The sequence below is a fragment of the Somniosus microcephalus genome, chromosome 9, assembly GCF_052327205.1.
Source record: "Somniosus microcephalus isolate GS21.2 chromosome 9, FLI_Smic_1.0, whole genome shotgun sequence".
In the NCBI taxonomy this organism is placed as follows: domain Eukaryota; kingdom Metazoa; phylum Chordata; class Chondrichthyes; order Squaliformes; family Somniosidae; genus Somniosus; species Somniosus microcephalus.
In genome coordinates this window covers 3,219,915-3,243,577 of record NC_140995.1, presented here as the reverse complement: position 1 = coordinate 3,243,577, position 23,663 = coordinate 3,219,915, and the positions used below count along the sequence as shown (strand labels likewise).

The 23,663-nt window shown below is 48.5% G+C and overlaps 1 protein-coding gene across 1 annotated transcript in view; it reads right to left on the bottom strand.

The window, feature by feature from the left end:
* Positions 1 to 1,059: 1,059 nt before the first annotated feature.
* nbas (NBAS subunit of NRZ tethering complex) overlaps positions 1,060 to 23,663 on the bottom strand; it is a 300,213-nt gene continuing 277,609 nt past the window's right edge. Inside the window, exon 52 of the mRNA XM_085996289.1 lies at positions 1,060 to 1,715. Coding sequence (XP_085852415.1) covers positions 1,440 to 1,715 — 276 coding nt within the window. The 3' untranslated portion in view covers positions 1,060 to 1,439. The remainder of the gene's footprint in view (positions 1,716 to 23,663) is intronic.

Here is a 23,663-nt window from a genome sequence, read left to right as displayed (position 1 = left end):
GCTAATGTAGACATCGTATTCAAAAATGGTGACAAAATAAAGACAGGCAACTCTATTCCATGTAAAATAACTTGAGGTTCGTCAGCACAACAATTACTGAGTTAACAGCAACCAGCATGGATTCAGAAGGTTCCTAGACTTCTTTGACGAAGTGATATCATGATGTACCTTGATTTCAAAAATGCTATTAATTACACTCAAAGCCGTGGGGATTCTGGGTAAACCCTGGGAATAGTTACGAAACTGGTTGAAGGTAGGAAACAACAAGTACCTGTTAGAAGAGCTATGCCACAGAGAGGGTAAATACTTGGTGGGGTTTCTCAGGGCTCGGTGCTGGGACCACACCTGTTTCTAATTCACATAAATAACCTGGATTCAGAAACTCAATGCAAAATGGTAAAATTTGCAGATACCAAATTAAGAGGGACAGTGGAATCGAAGGAGGCAATCAAATATTACACAATGAGTTGGGAAAGATATGCAAGTGGGCAGAACAATGGTAGATAAATATAAAGAGCTACGCACAGAAAGAAAACAAAATGACACGTGTGCTCCAAGAATGGTGTTGAAATAGCGGAGGATGAAGTTGAAGGAGACCTAGGCACACAATGCAATTAATGACTGACTTAGAGGCAGACATTTTATGCATTTTTTGTTACCATCTGTTAATGGGCGATTACAATCTTTGCAATGTTTGAAACCCTCCATCAGGGTTATTACAGCCATATTTTCCATTCAAGAATGGGTTAGAATATTGAAGTCAAAGAAAGTCAATCTATTTTTCCTTATTAGTGCCCTTTGGAAAGGGCTAGACTAAGCATAAACTTCATGAGCTAGGCCCAAGAATTGAAAAAGTAAATGGTAAGAGCAACAAGCTCAGTGTTCGCACGGAGGAAAAACACTGAACTTGTTGCTCAGGTGCAGTGGCTGTCTTTATAAGAGATGAGAACAGGTGGTCATATGTCAGCATTAGTACACACAGTGACATTTCTGATTGGGGAGACAGACTCTCATGGTGTGCAGAGGATGTAGAATTAAGAAAATCTGAAATAATTCCACAAATGTAAAACTGCAACTTTATTTGAAAATTTTAATGGACTATTTCACAATGACAATTGTAGAAGTGCATTGAAGTACACTACTGGGGCATTACATTTTTAAAAATTAGTCCTTGTTATTTTTTTTTAATTAATTGAAGAGTTTCTCAATTCTAATTTTCAATAATGCACAGTTGGAAAGTTGCTTACACAACCCACAGTCATATTATGGACTGAATGCCAGAAGCAAGAACATTTCCAGATAGAAATCACAGTCACGTTAACCTCTATCCCAGCATCGGATTGACAATGAGTAGGGCAGGAAGTCCATGCTTTGATCTTTTCTTGCAACTTTGCTATTGAGACACTGAACAAAATATACTTTGTGACGGCACAATCCTTTCATAACCACCTCTTTGTAACATTTAGTGCAGCACTAAATGTACTTAAGGATGGATGTGTTGCCCTGTGAGCCATCATGAGAGAACCTCCCTCTGCAGTGCAGCCGGCTCGATTCAATTGTTCTGCTATCTCAGCAACACTGTACTGTCCCTCCTCATGATTGGCCAGAAGATGTTTTATAAGGTGAGGGTAGAAAACAGTAGAGACACAGTCCACCACGAACTTCTTGTTCACCAGCAAGGAAAGCAGCTCTGAATCACAACTGGAAGCATCAATCTGGAGGAAGAAAAACATGATGAGTACCCATTTTCTGTATGGTCTATTGAAAAATTACTTTTTTATTAGTTACTGAAGGCTTTGATTTACAGTAAATTGTATGACTGCACATTATGCACTAGGACCACAATGGGAATACTCAACTCTCATCAAACCATAACTCTTCCTCTTCTGCCTACTCTACAACTTGCATGTATATAATGCCTTTAATATAGAAGAGCATCACAGGGAGTTTCACAGTCAGAATCGGAAAACAAGGATGCTGAGCCAAAGGAGGATATGTTGTGGGTTTGTAACCAAAAGCTTGATCAAACAAGTGAGCTTTAAGGAGGGTCCTGAAAGAGGAGAGGGTGGTAGAAGTTTTAAGGAGGGAATTCCAGAGGAATGCATAAGAGGCCAGAGTTGAAAGGATAGAGAGTTATGGGGGGGGGGGGGGTGTGGTAAACCACTGTTGTTAGTATTGTTGTTCACCACTGTTGTTAGTACTGTTGTTCACTGTTAGTACTGTTGTTCACTCTTGCATATTGTTGTACTTGTCTGTGCATGCCTCAGCTGACTCCGCCCCTGGCTCCACCCTCATGGCTGGGTATAAAGGTGGCTGCTCGGCAGCCTCCGGCCCTTTTGGATACCAGGCAACCACAAGAGGCATGCTCTGTTCTTTGGTAATAAAAGCCTGTTTGTTACTTTCTCAACTTCCAGTCTTTTGTAGCAATTGATAGTGCATCAATTTTATTACCAAAGTTAAATGTTGGCTGCGAATGCTGATCAACCGATGGCGCAAAACGCTGAGCAGCAGGCGCTGCTGCGAGCCCTCAGACCAACATGCCTGGACCTAGACCCCCAAGAAGCAGGTTCGTCGACTAAATTTGCACAATGGCTGCGTTGCTTTGAGGCGTATCTGGAAGCCTCGACCGTGACTCTTGATGAAAATAAACTGAAAATCCTGGCCTCGAAGGTGAGCCACCAAGTCTATACTTTAATCCAAGATGCGACGACCTACACGGCGGCTATCGACCTACTGAAAGGGCAGTATGCACGCCCGGTTAACACGGTCTATGCCAGGCACCTTTTAAGATCTCGCAGACAGCAGCCCGGGGAATCGGTGGAGGCCTTCCTACGGGCACTGCGGGTACTCGGACGTGGCTGTGACTGCAAGGAAGTATCGGCCGCGGCACATGCGGAGGGACTGATACGAGACGCTTTCGTTGCGGGTCTAAGGTCCGACTACTCCCGGCAGAGGCTGCTGGAGAAGGGTGAAATAGACCTGACAAAGGCAGTGTCCCTCGCGCTCTCGCTCGACGCGGCCCACAGAAATATGGACGCTTTCTCCCCTAATCGCCCCGCGCCGTGGACGCCGCAATCTTGGGCCATGGGACCGCCACCTCCGACTGCTGCAGCGATGCCCAAGGCACAAAAATGCTATTTTTGTGGCCAAGCTAAACACCCTAGAGCACGCTGCCCCGCGAAGAATGCTACCTGCTCCGGCTGCGGGAAGAAAGGTCACTACGTTAGCGCCTGCAAAGGGAAGACCGCTAACGCCAGCAGCGCCGCGTGCGAACCGTGGGCGCAGCCATCTTGCCCGCCATCTTGGGCTCCCCCAGCCGCGTGGGGATCGGGACCGTGGGCGCCGCCATTTTGTCCGCCATCTTGGACGCCTCCGACTTCGGTCATGGGGGACCCGGACTCCACCACCGCCTCATCGGACGACCGCATCGACGCGCTTGAACATACGCTGGCTTCCGTGACGCTGGATCAATCTCTCCCGCATCAACTGTCCAGATCCATGATGGACATTACGGTAAACGGCTGCGCCACTACCTGCCTTTTTGACAGCGGGAGCACGGAGAGTTTTATACACCCCGACACGGTGCGCAGTTACTCTCTCCCGGTCCTGCCGACGCGTCATCGCATCTCTATGGCTTCCAAAGCCCAGTCAGCGGAAGTCGGTGGCTACTGTATGGTGACTCTTTCAGTGCGGGGTACTGAATACAAAAATTTTAAACTTCTGGTCCTGCCCGATCTCTGCGCTGCCGTCCTACTGGGGTTGGATTTTCAGTGCCACCTTAAGAGTGTCACTTTGGCGTACGGTGGACCTCTCCCCCCTCTCACTGTCTGCAGCCAGCAGTTTTTAAATCGCCCGCCGCGCGCCATTTGCAGCCTCTCCACCCTTAAAGTCTCCCCCCCCTCCTTGTTCGCTAACCTCACCTGCGACTGTAAGCCCATCGCTACCAAAAGTAGGCGTTACAGTGCCGGGGATAGGGGTTTCATTAAATCCGAGGTAGCGAGACTCCTGAAGGAAGGGATTATTGAGAGCAGCAATAGCCCATGGCGAGCACAAGTGGTGGTGGTGAAGACTGGCGGAAAACAGCGCCTAGTTATTGACTACAGCCAGACGATCAATCGCTACACCCAGTTGGATGCATACCCACTCCCCCGCATATCTGACATGGTCAATCAGATAGCACAATACCAGGTGTTCTCGACGATTGATCTGAAGTCGGCATACCACCAGCTCCCCATCAGGGCTGAGGACCGCCAGTACACAGCTTTTGAAGCTGACGGTCGGCTCTATCACTTTCTCAGAGTTCCCTTCGGCGTCACCAACGGAGTTTCTGTCTTCCAACGGGAGATGGACCGGATGGTTGACCAGAACGCGCTCCAGGCCACTTTCCCATATCTAGACGACGTCACCATCTGCGGCCACGACCAGCAGGACCACGACGTTAATCTAGGGAAATTCCTCCGGACGGCCCAGCGGCTGAATCTCACATACAACAAAGACAAATGTATGTTTCGTACTAAGTGCCTTGCTATTCTTGGCTGCATAGTGGAGAACGGAGTCATTGGCCCAGACCCCGATAGAATGCGCCCTCTTATGGAGCTCCCCCTCCCCCACTGCCAGAAAGCACTGAAGAGATGCCTGGGGTTTTTCTCTTACTATGCTCAGTGGGTGCCCAACTATGCGGATAAAGCCTGACCCCTCATCAAGTCCGCCTCCTTCCCCCTGACAGCAGAGGCCTGTGCAGCCTTCACTCTCATAAAAAGCGATATTGCGAAGGCCACAATGCACGCTGTGGATGAGTCCCTCCCTTTTCAAGTGGAGAGCGACGCATCCGACTTTGCCCTAGCTGCAACCCTTAACCAGGTGGGGAGACCCGTGGCCTTTTTCTCAAGGACCCTCCAGGGCCCCGAGATTCGACACTCCTCTGTCGAAAAGGAGGCCCAGGCCATTGTGGAAGCCGTGCGACATTGGCGGCATTACCTGGCCGGAAAACGATTTACCCTGCTCACTGACCAGCGTTCAGTAGCTTTTATGTTTCATAATAAGCAGCGGGGCAAAATCAAGAATGACAAGATATTAAGGTGGAGAATCGAACTCTCCACCTACAATTACGATATCTTGTACCGGCCCGGGAAACTCAATGAGCCCCCAGATGCCCTATCACGCGGTACGTGCGCCAACGCGCAGGTTGATAGATTACAGACCCTCCACAATGACCTCTGCCACCCGGTGGTCACCAGGTTCTTCCATTTTATCAAATCCCGTAACCTGCCCTACTCCATCGAGGAGGTCAGGACCATGACCAGGAACTGCCAGATCTGTGCCGAGTGCAAGCCACATTTTTATAGGCCAGACAGAGCGAGCCTGATCAAAGCCACGCGCCCCTTCGAGCGGCTGAGCATCGATTTTAAAGGGCCCCTCCCCTCCTCTGACCGCAATGTGTACTTCCTCAATATAATTGATGAGTACTCCCGTTTCCCGTTTGCCATCCCTTGCTCGGACATGACCAGTACCACGGTCATTAAATGTCTGAATGACCTCTTCGCATTGTTCGGTTTCCCTAGCTATATCCATAGCGACAGGGGCTCATCTTTTATGAGCGACGAACTTCGGCAGTACCTGCTCGCGAGAGGCATTGCTACAAGCAGGACCACCAGCTACAACCCCCGGGGTAACGGCCAGGTGGAAAGGGAGAATGTGACAGTCTGGAAGGCAGTCCTTTTAAACTTAAAATCTAAGGGCCTTCCGACCTCCCGCTGGCAGGAGGTCCTCCCTGCGGCGCTCCATTCCATTCGGTCGCTGCTCTGTACACCCACCAATGCCACTCCTCACGAGAGAATGTTCTCCTTCCCCAGGAAGTCCACGTCGGGGATTTCGCTACCAACATGGCTGACTTCTCCAGGACCCGTCCTACTGCGGAAGCACATGAGGACCCATAAGGCGGACCCCCTGGTCGAGAGGGTGGGCTAGAAGAGGTTGCAGAGATAGGTAGAGGTGAGGCCATTAAGGTATTTAAACACAAGGATGAGAATTTTTAAATTGGAGGTGTTGGGGGACAGGGGTGATGGGTGAGCGGGACAGGGGTGATGGGTGAGCGGGACAGGGGTGATGGGTGAGCGGGACAGGGGTGATGGGTGAGCGGGACAGGGGTGATGGGTGAGCGGGACAGGGGTGATGGGTGAGCGGGACAGGGGTGATGGGTGAGCGGGACAGGGGTGATGGGTGAGCGGGACAGGGGTGATGGGTGAGCGGGACAGGGCACGGGTAGCAGAGTTTTGGATGAGCTGAAGTTGATAAAGGGCGGAGGACGAGAGGCCGGCCAGGAGAGCGCTGGAATAGTCGGATCTGAAAATGACAAAGGGCATGGTTGAGAGTTTCAGCAGCAGGGGTGGAGGCAGGTGATACGGAAGTGGAAGTAGGCAGTCTTTGTGATGGAGAGGATGTGGGGTCAGGAGATGAGCTTGGGGTTGATTAGGATACTGAGATTGTGAACAGTGACTTGGGGAGAAAGTTTATTTCATGAGTGAATACAGAAGGAAGTGGGGTTAGAAGAGGGCAGGGGTTTTATGAATTGAGAGAGACACAAGGAAGTGGTCAGAGATGGCCTTGTCTGTGGATCAAGACCGTGTGTGTAGAAGGGCCACATAAGGTGGCAAGCTCGAGGGGGTGGTCGCGAATATGGGTTTGTATGGAAGAAGAGATTAAGGGAAGACAGAAAGGCAATGAAATCAGAGAAGAGGACAAGGGGAGTTGACCTAGAAATTAAAATAAGAACATAAGAACATAAGAAGTAGGAGCAGGAGTAGGCCATACGGCCCCTCGGGCCTGCTCCGCCATTCAATAGGATCATGGCTGATCCGAATCTAGACTCACGTCCACTTCCCTGCCCTCTCCCCGTAACCCCCAATTCCCTTATCAGCTAGGAAACTGTCTATCTCCATTTTAAATTTATTTAATGTCGCAGCTTCCACAGCTCTCTGAGGTAGCAAATTCCATAGATTTACTACCCTCTGAGTGAAGAAGTTTCTCCTCATCTCAGTTTTGAAAGGGCAGCCCCTTATTCTAAGATTATGCCCCCTAGTTCTAGTCTCACCCATCAGTGGAAACATCCTCACCGCATCCACCCGATCAAGCCACCTCACAATCTTATATGTTTCGATAAGATCGCCTCTCATTCTTCTGAACTCCAATGAGTAGAGTCCCAACCTACTCAACCTTTCCTCATACGTCAACCCCCTCATCTCCGGAATCAACCGAATGAACCTTCTCTGAACCGCCTCGAGAGCAAGTATATCTTTTCTTAAATATGGAAACCAAAACTGCACGCAGTATTCCAGGTGTGGCCTCACCAATACCCTGTATAACTGCAGCAAGACATCCCTGTTTTTATACTCCATCCCCCTTGCAATAAAAGCCAAGATTCCATTGGCCTTCCTGATCACCTGCTGCACCTGCATACTAACTTTTTGTGTTTCATGCACCAGGACCCCCAGATCCCTTTGTACTGTAGCACTTTGCAGTTTCTCTCCATTTAGATAATAAATTGCTCTTTGATTTTTTCTGCCAAAGTGCATAACCTCACACTTTCCAACATTATATTCCATCTGCCAAATCTCTGCCCACTCACTTAGCCTGTCTATGTCCTTTTGCAGGTTTTTTATGTTCTCCTCACTCACTGCTTTCCCTCCCATCTTTGTATCGTCGGCAAACTTGGATATGTTGCACTCGGTCCCTTCCTCCAAATCGTTAATATAGATTGTAAAGAGTTGGGGTCCCAGCACTGACCCCTGCGGAACACCACTAGTTACTGATTGCCAGCCCGAGAACGAACCATTTATCCCAACTCTTTGTTTTCTGTTAGATAGCCAATCTTCCACCCATGCCAGTATATTACCCCCAATCCCGTGATTTTTTTATCTTGATCAGTAATCTTTTGTGTGGAACCTTGTCAAATGCCTTTTGGAAGTCCAAATACACTACGTCCACTGGTTCCCCTTTATCCACCCTGTATGTTACATCCTCAAAGAATTTGAGCAAATTTGTCAAACATGACTTCCCCTTCGTAAAACCATGCTGACTCTGTCCTATTAAATTATGTTTATCCAAATGCTCTGTTACTGTTTCCTTAATAATGGACTCCAACATTTTGCCAACCACAGATGTTAGGCTAACTGGTCTATAGTTTCCAGCTTTTTGTCTACTTCCCTTCTTAAATAAGGGTGTTACATTAGCAGTTTTCCAATCTGCCGGGACCTTTCCTGAGTCCAGGGAGTTCTGGAAAATGATCACCAATGCATCCACAATCCCTACCGCCACTTCTCTCAAGACCCTAGGATGTAGGCCATCAGGTCCGGGGGATTTATCCGCCTTAAGTCCCATTATTTTACTGAGTACCATCTCCTTAGTGATTTTAATCGTGTTTAGCTCCTCCCCCCCATTGCCCCCGGTTTGTCCAGTGTTGGGATATTTTTAGTGTCCTCTACTGTAAAGACTGATACAAAATATTTGTTCAGCGTCTTTGCCATCTCCATGTTCCCCACCACTAGTTTCCCGGTCCCATCCTCCAAGGGACCAACGTTCACTTTAGCCACCCTTTTTCTTTTTATATAGCTGCAGAAACTCTTGCTATCTGTTTTTATATTTTTTGCTAGTTTACTTTCATAATCTATCTTCCCTTTCTTAATTAATCTTTTAGTTATTGTTTGCTGGCTTTTAAATGCTTCCCAATCGTCTATCCTCCCACTAGATTTGGCTACTTTATATGCTGAGAATGTGGACTCACTCGGTGCAGGAAAGGAGGGGGGGTTATCTCAAGAGAGAAACTCGGCATGAGGCTTCTGAGGCCAGTACAGAATGACGATTTTAAGAGGTGAGAGGGGGTGAAACAAGAAAAGGTGCTCAAAGGAGGAGAAGTTGCCGGAGTAGGAGAGACCAAGGTGTGGTTTAGTGATAAAAGTCACACTGTCACCATTTTGGTTCGCCAGGGCAGAGGGCATAGCCGGGGGCAGAGAGGAATCAGCAAGGGGCAAGCTGTTGCCACCCATGAGCCAAGTTTTAAGCCATGATGTCAGTGCAGTCACCCACAATAAGGTCAGGGGGATGGGAGGGCCCTTGTTTGTAAGTGAATGGATATTCTGGGGAAAAAATGGGGAGAAGTGAAAGCACATTTAACTTGCTGTGTCTGTGTAGCAGTACTGGGCCAGCTCGGCTTTCTGCATCAGAAAGCCATTTTAGTATATCTGTATCTAAAGATAAAGAAAAGGCTTGCATCTATAGCAGCTTATCACATCTCAAAGCACTTCATGTATAAGAAGTTACTTTGAAGTGCAGTGGCTTCTATAAGGAAACAGGCCACGTATTATGCACACATCAGGGTGCTACAAACAGCAATCAGGCGGATGACCAGTTAATGTTTTTAGTGGCGTTGGTTGAGGATGGAAAGGTTGGCCAGGAAACGGGGAGAACTCCCTGAACTTTCTTTTGAATAGTGTCATGGGATCTTTGATGCTCACTTGAAACACAGGAACAGGCAGATATTAATGCCTGTGACAATGCAGGACTCCCCCAGTATGGCACTGGAGTAGGAGCCTTGATCTTGTGCTCAAGTCCGGAAGAATGGCTCAAACCCATGACCTCTGGTCCAGAGGTGAGTGCTACCAGTGAACCAAGCTATCACCTACAATCTGTGTGTAATCCAAGTAGTTAAATTAATTTATGATTAAAAAAAAAGACTTTGGTTATAAATCATTTATACGTTACATAATTATTAAGTATGCTGGGTAAGTACACATAAATGTAAAACTTAGATGAAGGCATAAGCAGCTTAACGATCAATGATTAACTGTACTTTATGTTTCTTATATCCATTATCCTGATATTTTACAGTCATCAGTTCTTGAGATAGCAGCCTCAGACTTACATGCACTGATGAATTTAATAATACACCAGGGAATGAGAACAGGTTTGAGTACTGATGAATATTCAGAGTAGTTTTCTTTTGGCTAGGTAGTCAAATGCTTACACGATTTAAACAGAGACATGTAACAAGCCATTCACATTCACTCCTGATTTAAAGAAATCCAAGTATCATTCTGTATTAAAAGTGTAAATTTGCTTTGAATCAGATATCCTTGCACTTGCTAGAAACACAGGAACAGGCAGACATGTAACCCAAAGGAGAACACCTGTGACAAAGCAGGACTCCCCCAGTATGGCACTGGAGTAGCAGCCTTGGTCTTGTGCTCAAGTCCTGAAATGCCCCCCTGCCCCACTACTGCTATCTCTCTCATCATAACCACTGCATCAAGAACTCATATGTGCACATTGGATTTTTATTTTCAGGTTTTCTCAGCCATACACAGCAACAACCGGATCATCAAGTTTGGCAACGACACCACAGTAATCGCCCTGATAAGCAACGACGACGAGACGGAGTACAGAGATGAGATAGTCCAGCTGATGAGATGGTGCAATGACAACAACCTTGCCCTGAACGTTGGCAAGACTAAGGAGCTCATCGTGGACTTCAGAAGCCACTGAGGGAACCACTGCCCCATCAGCATAGACAGGACACCAGTGGAAGTCGTCAGTTGCTTCCGATTCCTGGGACTGCAGATCTCTGATGACCTGGCCTGGAACCACAATACTGAGGCTATGCTGAAGAAGGCACACCAGCGCCTCTACCCTCTATGGTGCCTGAGGAAATGCGGCATAAGCACAGTGGCTTGTGAACTTTTACCGCGACACCATAGAGAGCGTCCTGACGGGTGGTGTCAATGTGTGGTATGGTAACACCACTGCACAGGACAGGAAAGCCATCCAGAGGGTTGTGAGGACGGCAGAAAAGATCATCGGGTGTGCACTTCCGTCCATCGAGATCTTTCAGACCAGGTGTCGGAACAAGGCCCGCTCCATCATTCAGGACCCCAACAACCCTGGGCACGAACTGTTCTCTCTCCTGCGGTCCGGTCGTCGGTACCGCAGCATCCGAACCAGGACCAGCAGGTTCAAGAACAGTTTCTACCCACAGGCAGTGCGCCTACTGAACTGCTAACCGCACTGCCCCACATATCATAGTCACATTCTCCCCCCCACCCTGGAACTGTATATCACATGAACCGTGAGCGCACAAGAACATTCGTGATCACTGGACTGTGTGCACATAGGACTCTTGTACCTCAACCTTAACTTATAACTTATAGAACTTATAACTCATTTGTACATTGCACACTGCATTTTAACTTATACTTATTTATATATAAAATATATATTATACTTATACTACCATATACTTATCATATTACATTACTATTACTTCCAGTGCTAATAGAGGCTTTTTGCACTATTCATCATATCCTGCAACTTGGTCTGTCATTGCTATACTTATTTGCTTATTGTTTTTATATTTATACTTGTTTTTACTTTTGCTTTTTATATTTATATTATTATATTGTGGGAGTGAGTGGGGAGTAAGCATTCCGTCGTACCAGTTACATATGGCAATAAAATAATCTTGAATCTTTGAGGCAGTGTGGGAAACACTGCTGCATAGGATTTGAGCCAGCTATGGGAGAGGGTGAAAGGGCAGAGCGATAGCTGCCATCTTTGGGAGAGGGTGAAAGGGCAGAGAGATAGCTGTCAGCTATGGGAGAGGGTGAAAGGGCAGAGAGATAGCTGCCATCTTTGGGAGAGGGTGAAAGGGCAGAGCGATAGCTGCCAGCTATGGGAGAGGGTGAAAGGGCAGAGAGATAGCTGCCATCTTTGGGAGAGGGTGAAAGGGCAGAGCGATAGCTGCCAGCTATGGGAGAGGGTGAAAGGGCAGAGAGATAGCTGCCATCTTTGGGAGAGGGTGAAAGGGCAGAGAGATAGCTGCCATCTTTGGGAGAGGGTGAAAGGGCAGAGAGATAGCTGCCAGGTTTCTGTATTAGGCCACAGGCTTTCTTTGTGACCAATTAACTCAACTTGGAGTTACTTTAGAGTAAGATCAACGATGAAAGTGAGCCTCAGCAACGGAGAGTCCAGGCACGTTGGCTATGTTTTGGTTATTTATTATTGTAAAGAAAAAGTTTCAGCTCAGCATATTAGCAGATAAATCTACTGTACCATCCTTTTGGAATAGTAAATGTAACAAATACAAACTTCTTTTCCAGGTATAAAATTTATATTTATTTTTTCATCGTCAGGAATCAAAACCCAGTGCCAAGATTCCCAACAGATATTAGTATATTTTAGAAATCTATCACTTTTGTACAAAATATATTTTTTATGTTTGACAGGTCATTGAGCTGTGCAACATGCTTTTCCTTAGTGAGTTTGAAGCAACCTTTGACTCAATTATTCACTGCTTACTTTGGGAAATTTTACATTGTTAATAAGGACATAAGAAATAGGAGCAGGAGTTGGCCATTCGGCAAAGGCGAACCAACATAAATGTACTAAATACAACAGCAAAAATAAACTGGATCAATGATAGGAAGAGTTAGGGCATAAGATACAAAATGCTGATAAGACAGTGATCCAGTGGATAGTTTCAAATATCTGATTCTAAATCTGAATTTTAAAATCGAGGTGTTGCCGGACCAAGAGCCAATGTAGGTCAGCGAGCACAGGGGTGGGTGAACGGGACTTGGTGCGAGTTAGGATAGGGTCAGTGAGCACAAGGGTGGGTGAATGGGACTTGGTGCGAGTTAGGATAGGGTCAGTGAGCACAAGGGTGGGTGAATGGGACTTGGTGCGAGTTAGGATAGGGGCAGTGAGCACAAGGGTGGGTGAACGGGACTTGGTGCGAGTTAGGATAGGGGCAGTGAGCACAAGGGTGGGTGAATGGGACTTGGTGCGAGTTAGGATAGGGGCAGCGAGCACAAGGGTGGGTGAACGGGACTTGGTGCGAGTTAGGATAGGGGCAGTGAGCACAAGGGTGGGTGAATGGGACTTGGTGCGAGTTAGGACACGGGGCAGCGAGCACAAGGGTGGGTGAACGGGACTTGGTGCGAGTTAGGATAGGGTCAGTGAGCACAGGGGTGGGTGAACGGGACTTGGTGCGAGTTAGGATAGGGGCAGCGAGCACAGGGGTGGGTGAACGGGACTTGGTGCGAGTTAGGATAGGGGCAGTGAGCACAGGGGTGGGTGAACGGGACTTGGTGCGAGTTAGGATAGGGTCAGTGAGCACAGGGGTGGGTGAACGGGACTTGGTGCGAGTTAGGATAGGGGCAGTGAGCACAAGGGTGGGTGAATGGGACTTGGTGCGAGTTAGGATAGGGTCAGCGAGCACAAGGGTGGGTGAACGGGACTTGGTGCGAGTTAGGACAGGGTCAGTGAGCACAAGGGTGGGTGAACGGGACTTGGTGCGAGTTAGGATAGGGTCAGCGAGCACAAGGGTGGGTGAACGGGACTTGGTGCGAGTTAGGACAGGGTCAGTGAGCACAAGGGTGGGTGAACGGGACTTGGTGCGAGTTAGGATAGGGTCAGTGAGCACAAGGGTGGGTGAACGGGACTTGGTGCGAGTTAGGACAGGGTCAGCGAGCACAAGGGTGGGTGAACGGGACTTGGTGCGAGTTAGGACAGGGTCAGTGAGCACAGGGGTGGGTGAATGGGACTTGGTGCGAGTTAGGATAGGGGCAGCGAGCACAAGGGTGGGTGAACGGGACTTGGTGCGAGTTAGGACAGGGTCAGTGAGCACAAGGGTGGGTGAACGGGACTTGGTGCGAGTTAGGACAGGGTCAGTGAGCACAAGGGTGGGTGAACGGGACTTGGTGCGAGTTAGGACAGGGTCAGTGAGCACAAGGGTGGGTGAACGGGACTTGGTGCGAGTTAGGATAGGGGCAGTGAGCACAAGGGTGGGTGAATGGGACTTGGTGCGAGTTAGGATAGGGGCAGTGAGCACAAGGGTGGGTGAACGGGACTTGGTGCGAGTTAGGATAGGGGCAGTGAGCACAAGGGTGGGTGAATGGGACTTGGTGCGAGTTAGGATAGGGGCAGTGAGCACAAGGGTGGGTGAACGGGACTTGGTGCGAGTTAGGATAGGGTCAGCGAGCACAAGGGTGGGTGAATGGGACTTGGTGCGAGTTAGGATAGGGGCAGTGAGCACAAGGGTGGGTGAATGGGACTTGGTGCGAGTTAGGATAGGGGCAGTGAGCACAAGGGTGGGTGAACGGGACTTGGTGCGAGTTAGGATAGGGGCAGTGAGCACAAGGGTGGGTGAACGGGACTTGGTGCGAGTTAGGATAGGGGCAGCGAGCACAAGGGTGGGTGAATGGGACTTGGTGCGAGTTAGGATAGGGTCAGTGAGCACAGGGGTGGGTGAATGGGACTTGGTGCGAGTTAGGATAGGGGCAGTGAGCACAGGGGTGGGTGAACGGGACTTGGTGCAAGTTAGGATAGGGGCAGCGAGCACAAGGGTGGGTGAATGGGACTTGGTGCGAGTTAGGATAGGGTCAGTGAGCACAGGGGTGGGTGAATGGGACTTGGTGCGAGTTAGGATAGGGGCAGCGAGCACAAGGGTGGGTGAACGGGACTTGGTGCGAGTTAGGATAGGGGCAGCGAGCACAAGGGTGGGTGAATGGGACTTGGTGCGAGTTAGGATAGGGTCAGTGAGCACAAGGGTGGGTGAATGGGACTTGGTGCGAGTTAGGATAGGGTCAGTGAGCACAAGGGTGGGTGAATGGGACTTGGTGCGAGTTAGGATAGGGTCAGTGAGCACAGGGGTGGGTGAATGGGACTTGGTGCGAGTTAGGATAGGGTCAGTGAGCACAGGGGTGGGTGAATGGGACTTGGTGCGAGTTAGGATAGGGGCAGTGAGCACAAGGGTGGGTGAACGGGACTTGGTGCGAGTTAGGATAGGGGCAGCGAGCACAAGGGTGGGTGAACGGGACTTGGTGCGAGTTAGGACAGGGTCAGTGAGCACAAGGGTGGGTGAACGGGACTTGGTGCGAGTTAGGATAGGGTCAGTGAGCACAAGGGTGGGTGAATGGGACTTGGTGCGAGTTAGGATAGGGGCAGTGAGCACAAGGGTGGGTGAACGGGACTTGGTGCGAGTTAGGATAGGGTCAGCGAGCACAAGGGTGGGTGAATGGGACTTGGTGCGAGTTAGGATAAGGGCAGTGAGCACAAGGGTGGGTGAACGGGACTTGGTGCGAGTTAGGATAGGGGCAGCGAGCACAAGGGTGGGTGAATGGGACTTGGTGCGAGTTAGGATAGGGGCAGTGAGCACAAGGGTGGGTGAACGGGACTTGGTGCGAGTTAGGATAGGGGCAGTGAGCACAAGGGTGGGTGAACGGGACTTGGTGCGAGTTAGGATAGGGGCAGTGAGCACAAGGGTGGGTGAACAGGACTTGGTGCGAGTTAGGATAGGGGCAGTGAGCACAAGGGTGGGTGAACGGGACTTGGTGCGAGTTAGGATAGGGGCAGTGAGCACAAGGGTGGGTGAACGGGACTTGGTGCGAGTTAGGATAGGGGCAGTGAGCACAAGGGTGGGTGAACGGGACTTGGTGCGAGTTAGGATAGGGGCAGCGAGCACAGGGGTGGGTGAACGGGACTTGGTGCGAGTTAGGATAGGGGCAGCGAGCACAAGGGTGGGTGAATGGGACTTGGTGCGAGTTAGGATAGGGGCAGTGAGCACAGGGGTGGGTGAACGGGACTTGGTGCGAGTTAGGATAGGGGCAGTGAGCACAAGGGTGGGTGAATGGGACTTGGTGCGAGTTAGGATAGGGGCAGTGAGCACAAGGGTGGGTGAATGGGACTTGGTGCGAGTTAGGATAGGGTCAGTGAGCACAGGGGTGGGTGAACGGGACTTGGTGCGAGTTAGGATAGGGGCAGTGAGCACAGGGGTGGGTGAACGGGACTTGGTGCGAGTTAGGATAGGGGCAGCGAGCACAAGGGTGGGTGAATGGGACTTGGTGCGAGTTAGGATAGGGGCAGCGAGCACAAGGGTGGGTGAATGGGACTTGGTGCGAGTTAGGATAGGGGCAGCGAGCACAAGGGTGGGTGAATGGGACTTGGTGCGAGTTAGGATAGGGGCAGCGAGCACAAGGGTGGGTGAATGGGACTTGGTGCGAGTTAGGATAGGGGCAGCGAGCACAAGGGTGGGTGAATGGGACTTGGTGCGAGTTAGGATAGGGGCAGCAGGGGTTTGGATGAGCTCAAGCTAATGGAGTATGGAAGACGGGAGGCCGGCCAGGATAGCATTAGAATAGTCAAGTCTAGAGGTAACAAAGGCATGGATGAAGGTTTCAGCAGCAGATGAGCCGAGGCAGGGGCGGAGACGGGCGATGTTATGGAGGTGGAAATAGGCGGTCTTGGTGAAGGAGCGAATGTGTGGTCGGAAGCTCATCTCAGGGTCAAATAGGATGCAAAGGTTGTGAATATCGTGGTTCAGACGACACAAAGCTGGGTGGGCGTGTGTGCTGTGAGGAAGAAGCTGGTACTCTGTACAGTGAAAATTACTTGGTGCAGAAAATCTTAAGACAGACATATTTTAAAAATACAATATATAAAAAATCATTAGACAAAATGCCAAGGATAGCAACAAATGTAATTTTATTACAGCCCTAAAGACCATCTGCGTTCTATGGAAGATTAACATAGAAACATAGAAGATAGCAGCAGGAGTAGGCCATTCGGCCCCTCGAGCCTGTTCCGCCATTCAATGAGATCATGGCTGATCATCCAAATTCAGTACCCTGTCCCTGCTTTCTCCCCATATCCCTTGATCCCTTTAGCCTTAAGAAATATATCCAACTCCTTCTTGAATATATTTAATGAATTGGCCTCAACTGCCCTGTGTGGCAGAGAATGCCACAGGTTCACCACTCTCTGGGTGAAGAAATTCCTCCTCATCTCAGTCCTAAATGGCTTACCCCTTATCCTTAGATTATGACCCCTGGTTCTGGACTCCCCGGCCATCAGAAACATCCTTCCTGCATCTAGTCTGTCCAGGCCTGACAGAATTTTATAGGTTTCGATGAGATCCCCTCTCAATCTTCTAAACTCCAGTGAGTATAAGCCCAATCGACACAATCTCTCCTCATACATCATTCCTGCCATCCCAGGTATCAGCCTGGTAAATCTTCGCTGCACTCCTTCCATGGCAAGAACGTCCTTCCTCAGATAAGGCGACCAAAACTGCATACAATACTCAAGGTGCGGTCTCACCAAGGCCCTGTACAACTGTAGCAAGACATCCTTGTTCCTGTACTCGAACCCTCTTGCTACAAAGGCCAACATACCATTTGCTTTCTTAACCGCCTGCTGCACCTGCATGCTTACCTTCAGCGACTGGTGCACAAGAACACCCAGGTCTCGTTGCATTTCCCCTTCTCCCAATCTATTGCCATTCAAATAATAATCTGCCTTCCTGTTTTTGCCACCAAAGTGGATAACCTCACATTTATCCACATTATAGTGCATTTGCCATGTTTCTGCCCAATCACCCAACCTGTCCAAATCGTACTGGAGTTTCACGACATCCTCCTCACAGCATACCCTCCCACCCAGCTTTGTGTCGTCTGCAAATTTGGAGATATTACATCCAATTCCCTCGTCCAGATCATTCATATATATTGTGAACAGCTGGGGTCCTAGGATCGATCCTTGAGGTACCCCACTAGTCACTGCCTGCCACTCGGAAAACGACCCGTTTATTCCAACTCTTTGCTTTCTGTCCGCCAACCAGTTCTCTATCCAAGTCAATACCTTGCCCCCAATCCCATGTGCCTTAATTTTGCACGCTAATCTCTTATGCGGGACCTTATCGAAAGCCTTCTGAAAGTCCAAATACACCACATCTACTGGTTCTCCCTTATCTATTTTACCAGTTACATCCTCAAAAAATTCCAGTAGATTAGTCAAGCATGATTTACCTTCTGTAAATCCATGTTGACTTTGTCCGATCCCGTCACTGCTTTCCAAGTGCTCTGCTATTACATCTTTTATAATGGACTCTAGCATTTTCCCCACTACCGATGTCAGGCTTACCGGTCTATAATTCCCCGCTTTTTCTCTACCAACTTTTTTGAATAGTGGGGTAACATTAGCTACCCTCCAATCCATGGGTACTGTTCCAGAGTATATCGAGTTCTGGAAGATGACCAGCAATGCATCTACTATTTCGAGGGCCACTTCCTTAAGTACCCTAGGATGTAGATTATCAGGCCCCGGGGATTTATCGGCCTTCAGTCCCATCAATTTTCCTAACACCATTTCCCTACAAATACTGATTTCTTTCAGTTCCACCCTTTCATCAGACCCTATGTTCCCCGGCATCTCTGGGAGGTTATTTGTGTCCTCCTTTGTAAAGTTAAAAAAAGTTGTGTGTTTAATGGAGTTGCTTAACGAATGATTAAATGGTACAAAGATTGCCAATGACATTACTTTTACCTGACATTTACAGAGGTCCTGCCCAAGCATGCCATTTCTTGGCAAACTTATTGGGGTCGATTTTCGTGGAGTCCCGACACCATCCCACCCAAAACCCCGCTCCACGCAACTTTCAGAGGCGGCGGGTCCCCACCCAGCACTGGGACCCGCCGAAACCAGGCAGGAAGGGATTAGTGCCAATTAACTGCCTGTTAACAGGTAGTTAACAGGCAGTTTTTAGCCTAATCCCTATTTTGAGGGGTTTCGTGTGGGATTCCCGACGGCTCCAACCACGCCAGGTTAGAGCAGGCGGGCCGTCGGGTTGGAGGGGTTGCGATGTCGGTGCTCAGGTGAGTGATGGGTGCATGAGTGCAAAGGTAAGTGTGTTTGGTGTGTCTAAAGTGTGTAAAGAACTTTTACTTACTTGTACTTACCTTAACAGCCTTTCTTCCTGTAGCCGTCAGGAGCCCATCACTCAGCCGGCACTTAAAGCTGAACGGCTGCGATCTGTGAAAAGTGACAGCCTTCAGCTTTTAGTGCCGGTGTGAGTTCTAACTGAGTCTGTGGAGAAGGACTCATGTTAGAACTCAGACTTTGTGTTTCACAGCTTCAAACAGCTGTGAAGCACTGATATTTCATCTGTCAAGAACTCTTGACAGATGAAATTGCAGTCTGTGACGTCACCTGTTGCCGGGTGGCCCTTAATTGGCCTGCTGAGCCCGCTGGGCGGGCTCAACAAGGTCAATCAAGGGAAAATCGCGCGGATTGGCCAGACGTCGAAGTAGGTGGGTCTAAAACCCGAAAGTTGTAGTCCCACCTTCTTCCCGACAGCTTCAGGAAAATCGACCCCATTATGTTTGTATCAAGATTTTTCTATATTAGTTGTTTCTTCGTGTTCCCCAATCGATGTTTCATGAGAACTTCATTATTATAACTGAAAAATTATACAAGTCTTCATCACAATGTATGGAAATCTACTACTGTACAATTTGTCTCACATTGACGGGACTGTAAATAAACAGGACTTGTACCATTGTACAGCTCAAGGAGCAAAAAGGAGCAAGAGGTGTAGGTGGTGTGTTGGATGTAGGTTTCCTGACAACATGCTCCTATTATGGAACCAGGTTCATGCTGCTCAGTGACAACACTTGCAGAATTTCTCCTTACTGTCAGACACTACTTTTATTTAGTAAAACTTCTGCCATATCATCAAGGATTTGAGTATATATGTGCCACATAAGCAATCTGCTTCTTGTCTAACAGGCCCGTCAATAATACGTGAAAGACACATGCTGCTTTGACATTCTTTATGTTCTAACGATGTGCCATAAATTGTTAACCAGTTTACATTCCACAGGGATAATGTTGCACACAAAGTAAATACAAGCACTTATAAATCTCCTTTCATGTTATAATCAATTTTGCTGTTTTTATTTGTGAATTTAGTTCTAAAATATGGCCAAAATTTATATGCTACCTGAATAAAAAATGGCAACTTATTAATTACCAACGGTGCAGAGAACAGAAATTCTAGGGGTGCAGTATGAAGGCAAATTAGTACAATAGATTTTTCACAATGACATCTTTTCAGAGCGAACACAGATTACTTTTCTTCACAGGGCAAAATATTGAATGCAGAGTACTAGAATTGCAACATTTTTGGATTCACCTTCGCAAAGTTTTGTCACAAGAAAAAAAGCCTAAATAGTGTACTTTGTGAAGTTATAACCTTTTCCTTTTTGTTCAAAGTAATTGCTAATAAACACTTACAAGTGATTATCATTGCATTTTGGCTTAAGAACAATGGCTGGAAGTGCGAAAAGCATGTGGCTGCATGGTAGACTTTATTCTGGACTGCATCCCACTGGGCCAGAGCTGACTTTATCGAGGGTTTCCTCCTATGATATGGTAATAATCCAATTGCCCACCGAAGGATGAACTTTGTGTTCTCACTAGGGTGTATTTTTGGTACTTTACTAATGAAACTGGTATCAGATACTGGAAGGCGGGGGGGGGGGGGGCGCGGTGGTAGTGGAATCTCCATTCAGGATATATGCTTGAATGCAGAGACACTGTTTGCAAAATCTGTTGGTGATTGAGCACAAGCAGTATTTTTCTGGCGAGTGGAGGGAATCTTCATTTTCAATTACTTTCTTAATTAAAAATATCCGTGCAGTAACTGGGCACCACTGTGCATGTCTGGGTAATCATGATGGCGTCCTAATGTTAATATTCATTATCTTAACAGCACCACAGTATATTTACTAAATCTAGACTGATATTCCAGTGTAGTACTGAAGGAGGGTTGCAGTGTTGGAGGAGCCACCTTTTGGATAGGACGTTAAACTGTCTGCTTGTTCAGGTGCGCAATCACGTTCTTATGGCGCTATTTGAAGAAGAGCAGGGGAGCTCGCCAGGTGTTGTGACTAACATTTATCTCTCTGCCATTACCATCAAAACAGACTAACTGGTCATTTAGCTCACTACTGCTTGCAGGACCTTGCTCTGCTCAAACTATCTGCTGTGTTTATCTGCATAAAAACAGTGATCACACTTCAAAAGCAATTCATTGGCTGGAAAGGGCTTTGGGATTTCCCGAGAACATGAAAGGTACCAGATAAATACAATGTTTTAATATTCGCCCAACAGGTCTCTAGAACCTCAAAGGCAAAGCATTTGTTGCCAGGCATAATGGACCTGAATGGGGGAATTGGAGTTAAGTTGAGAATTGGAAAGACTTAGCAAATTATGTTGGTGGGAGGGAGTTAAAAGTTGATTGTGTATTGATGTTCAGGAGGTAACCACTGCACCAACACTGACCCATTTAATGCTTCTTCTTCTTAGGCAGTCCCTCGGAACAGAGGATGACTTGCTTCCACACTAAAAATGAGTTCTCAGGTGACTGATGAGTCCAATGCGGGACCTACAGTCTCTGTCACAGGCGGGGCAGACGGTGGTTGAAGGGGTGGGTGGGTGGGGTGCTTGGGTTGACGTGCGCTCCTTGCACTGCCTGCGCTTGGCATCCGCTTGCTCCCAGCGAAGAGACTCGAGGTGTTCGGCGCCTTCCTGGATGCTTCTCCTCCACTTTGTGTGGTCTTGGGCCAGGGATTCCCAGGTGTCGGTGGGGATGTTACACTTTTTCAAGGAGGCTTTGATATTTAATAGTCCTCGCAATGTCTGCTGTTCAATGTGTTTTCAGAAGGGTTTGTAAAGCAAGGATCAGTGTATACAATTCAATTGACAAGCCAATTCAGATTTTAAATGGATAGCAGGCTTGGTGTCATCAATTTCCTCTCTTCTTCAGTTATTTTCTGTCATACTATGAAGCTTTACTTACTCTGTACTATAAACTCTTAAGATGCTAATTTCACTACATTTTATCTGACGCAAGAGTCTTACAAGAGACACTGTTGACTGCGAGGGCACACACTAAATATAAAAGATTTAAAGTATATACGTGATTGGTCTCAGGATTCTAAAGATATCGCACCATTAGGTGACACGGTCAACGTAAATTGAAAGCAATGGAGTGTCATCTAATGTTACGTGACAGCCTAAACACCGCTCTTAGGTAATCATGCCTCAAAGGACTAATTGATTCCCACATCACAGAAAGCATAAATAGAAGCCATGAGTAGGTACATTTAGAAGTCACAATCACATTCCTTTTAAAAGAAAAGCATGAACCCCGATGATCCTGCTGGAGTGCATAATGTAAAGATGGTACTTTGCGAAGAAACCGAAGTGGATGTGCATGAGAATGAGAGACGCGAGTACTTGTGAGAAGATTCTGATATGAATGGGCAAAAAAGACACCAACAGAAGTAAAAATAGAAAAGTGCCCACGAGCAAAATTGGCAAATCAGGCATCAAGTAGCCAGAAGAAGCATCGAAATGTAGCAACCTGATAATTGTAGAAAGTTCAAGTGCGAACCATCAAGCCACATAAATGGAAAGTTAGTGCAAATGCAACTAAATCCATTTACGTAAACCTGCCAAGCAAGCTTTCAACATAGGCTTCTCCCCCCGCCCCATCACTGAGCAAGCAGCTTGAACCCCAAATCTCCCCCCACCAAGTAGGTTTTTGGCACTTACCCCCACTGATGAAGTCTTCAGCAATTCCCGAACACATTATAGCCCCTTGCAATTTCCTGCATTGATGAAGTCTTTCCTTCCACCTCCTCCTCTCCCCAGCCCCACATGTTTAGCAGGCTTCCGTTTAGCGTGGCTTCAGAAGCCACCGAGGGAACCATCGCCCCATCAGCATAGACGGGACACCAGTGGAAGTAGTCAGTTGCTTCCGATTCCTGGGACTGCAGATCTCTGATGACCTGGCCTGGAACCATAAAACTGAGGCTATGCTGAAGAAGGCACACCAGCGCCTTTACCCTCTACGGTGCCTGAGGAAATGCGGCATAAGCACACAGTGGCTTGTGAACTTTTACCGCGGCACCATAGAGAGTGTCTTGACGAGTGGTGTCAATGTGTGGTATGGTAACACCACTGTACTGGACAGGAAAGCCATCCAGAGAGTTGTGAATACGGCAGAAAAGATCATCGGGTGTGCACTTCCGTCCATCGAGGAGATCTTCCACACTAGGTGCCGGGACAAGGCCCGCTCCATCATCCAGGACCCCAATCACCCTGGGCACAAACTGTTCTCCCTCCTGCGGTCCGGACGTCGGTACCGCAGCATTCGAACCAGGACCAGCAGGTTCAAGAACAGTTTCTATCCACAGGCAGTGCGCCTACTGAACTGCTAACCGCACTGCCCCACATATTATAGTTATATGTTTATGTAAATATATATATTACTAGCTGGAGTGCCCGGCGATGCCGAGGCTTTTTCGAGGGCATGTTGTTGTCTGAAGAGAGAGAGAGACTGGGGGGAAGAGAGAGAGCGACTGGGGGGGAAGAGAGAGAGCGCGACGGGGGGGAAGAGAGAGAGCGACTGGGGGGAAGAGGGGGGGAGGGGGGAAAGGGGAAGGGGAGGGGGAAGGGGAGGGAGAGAGGGAGGGGTGGGAGGGAGAGAGGGGGAGAGTCCCCGAGCCCCCTGATCCCCGAGGCTCGCCCCCCCCCCGAACTCCCGAGCCCCCTGATCCCCGCCCCCCCGAGGCTCACCCCTCCCGAACTCCCGAGGTTGCCCCCCCCCATCCGAACACCCCAACCCACCCACCACCCCACCCCACCCCAACCCCCCCACCAAGCACCGAACTCCGGAGGCCCGATCTTCCGAGCACGGCCCCCCGCCCTCCGGAGCCCCGCCCTCCCGAGCTGGCTTCAAGACCGCCGATTGCGGCTGTGAGACGGCCGGC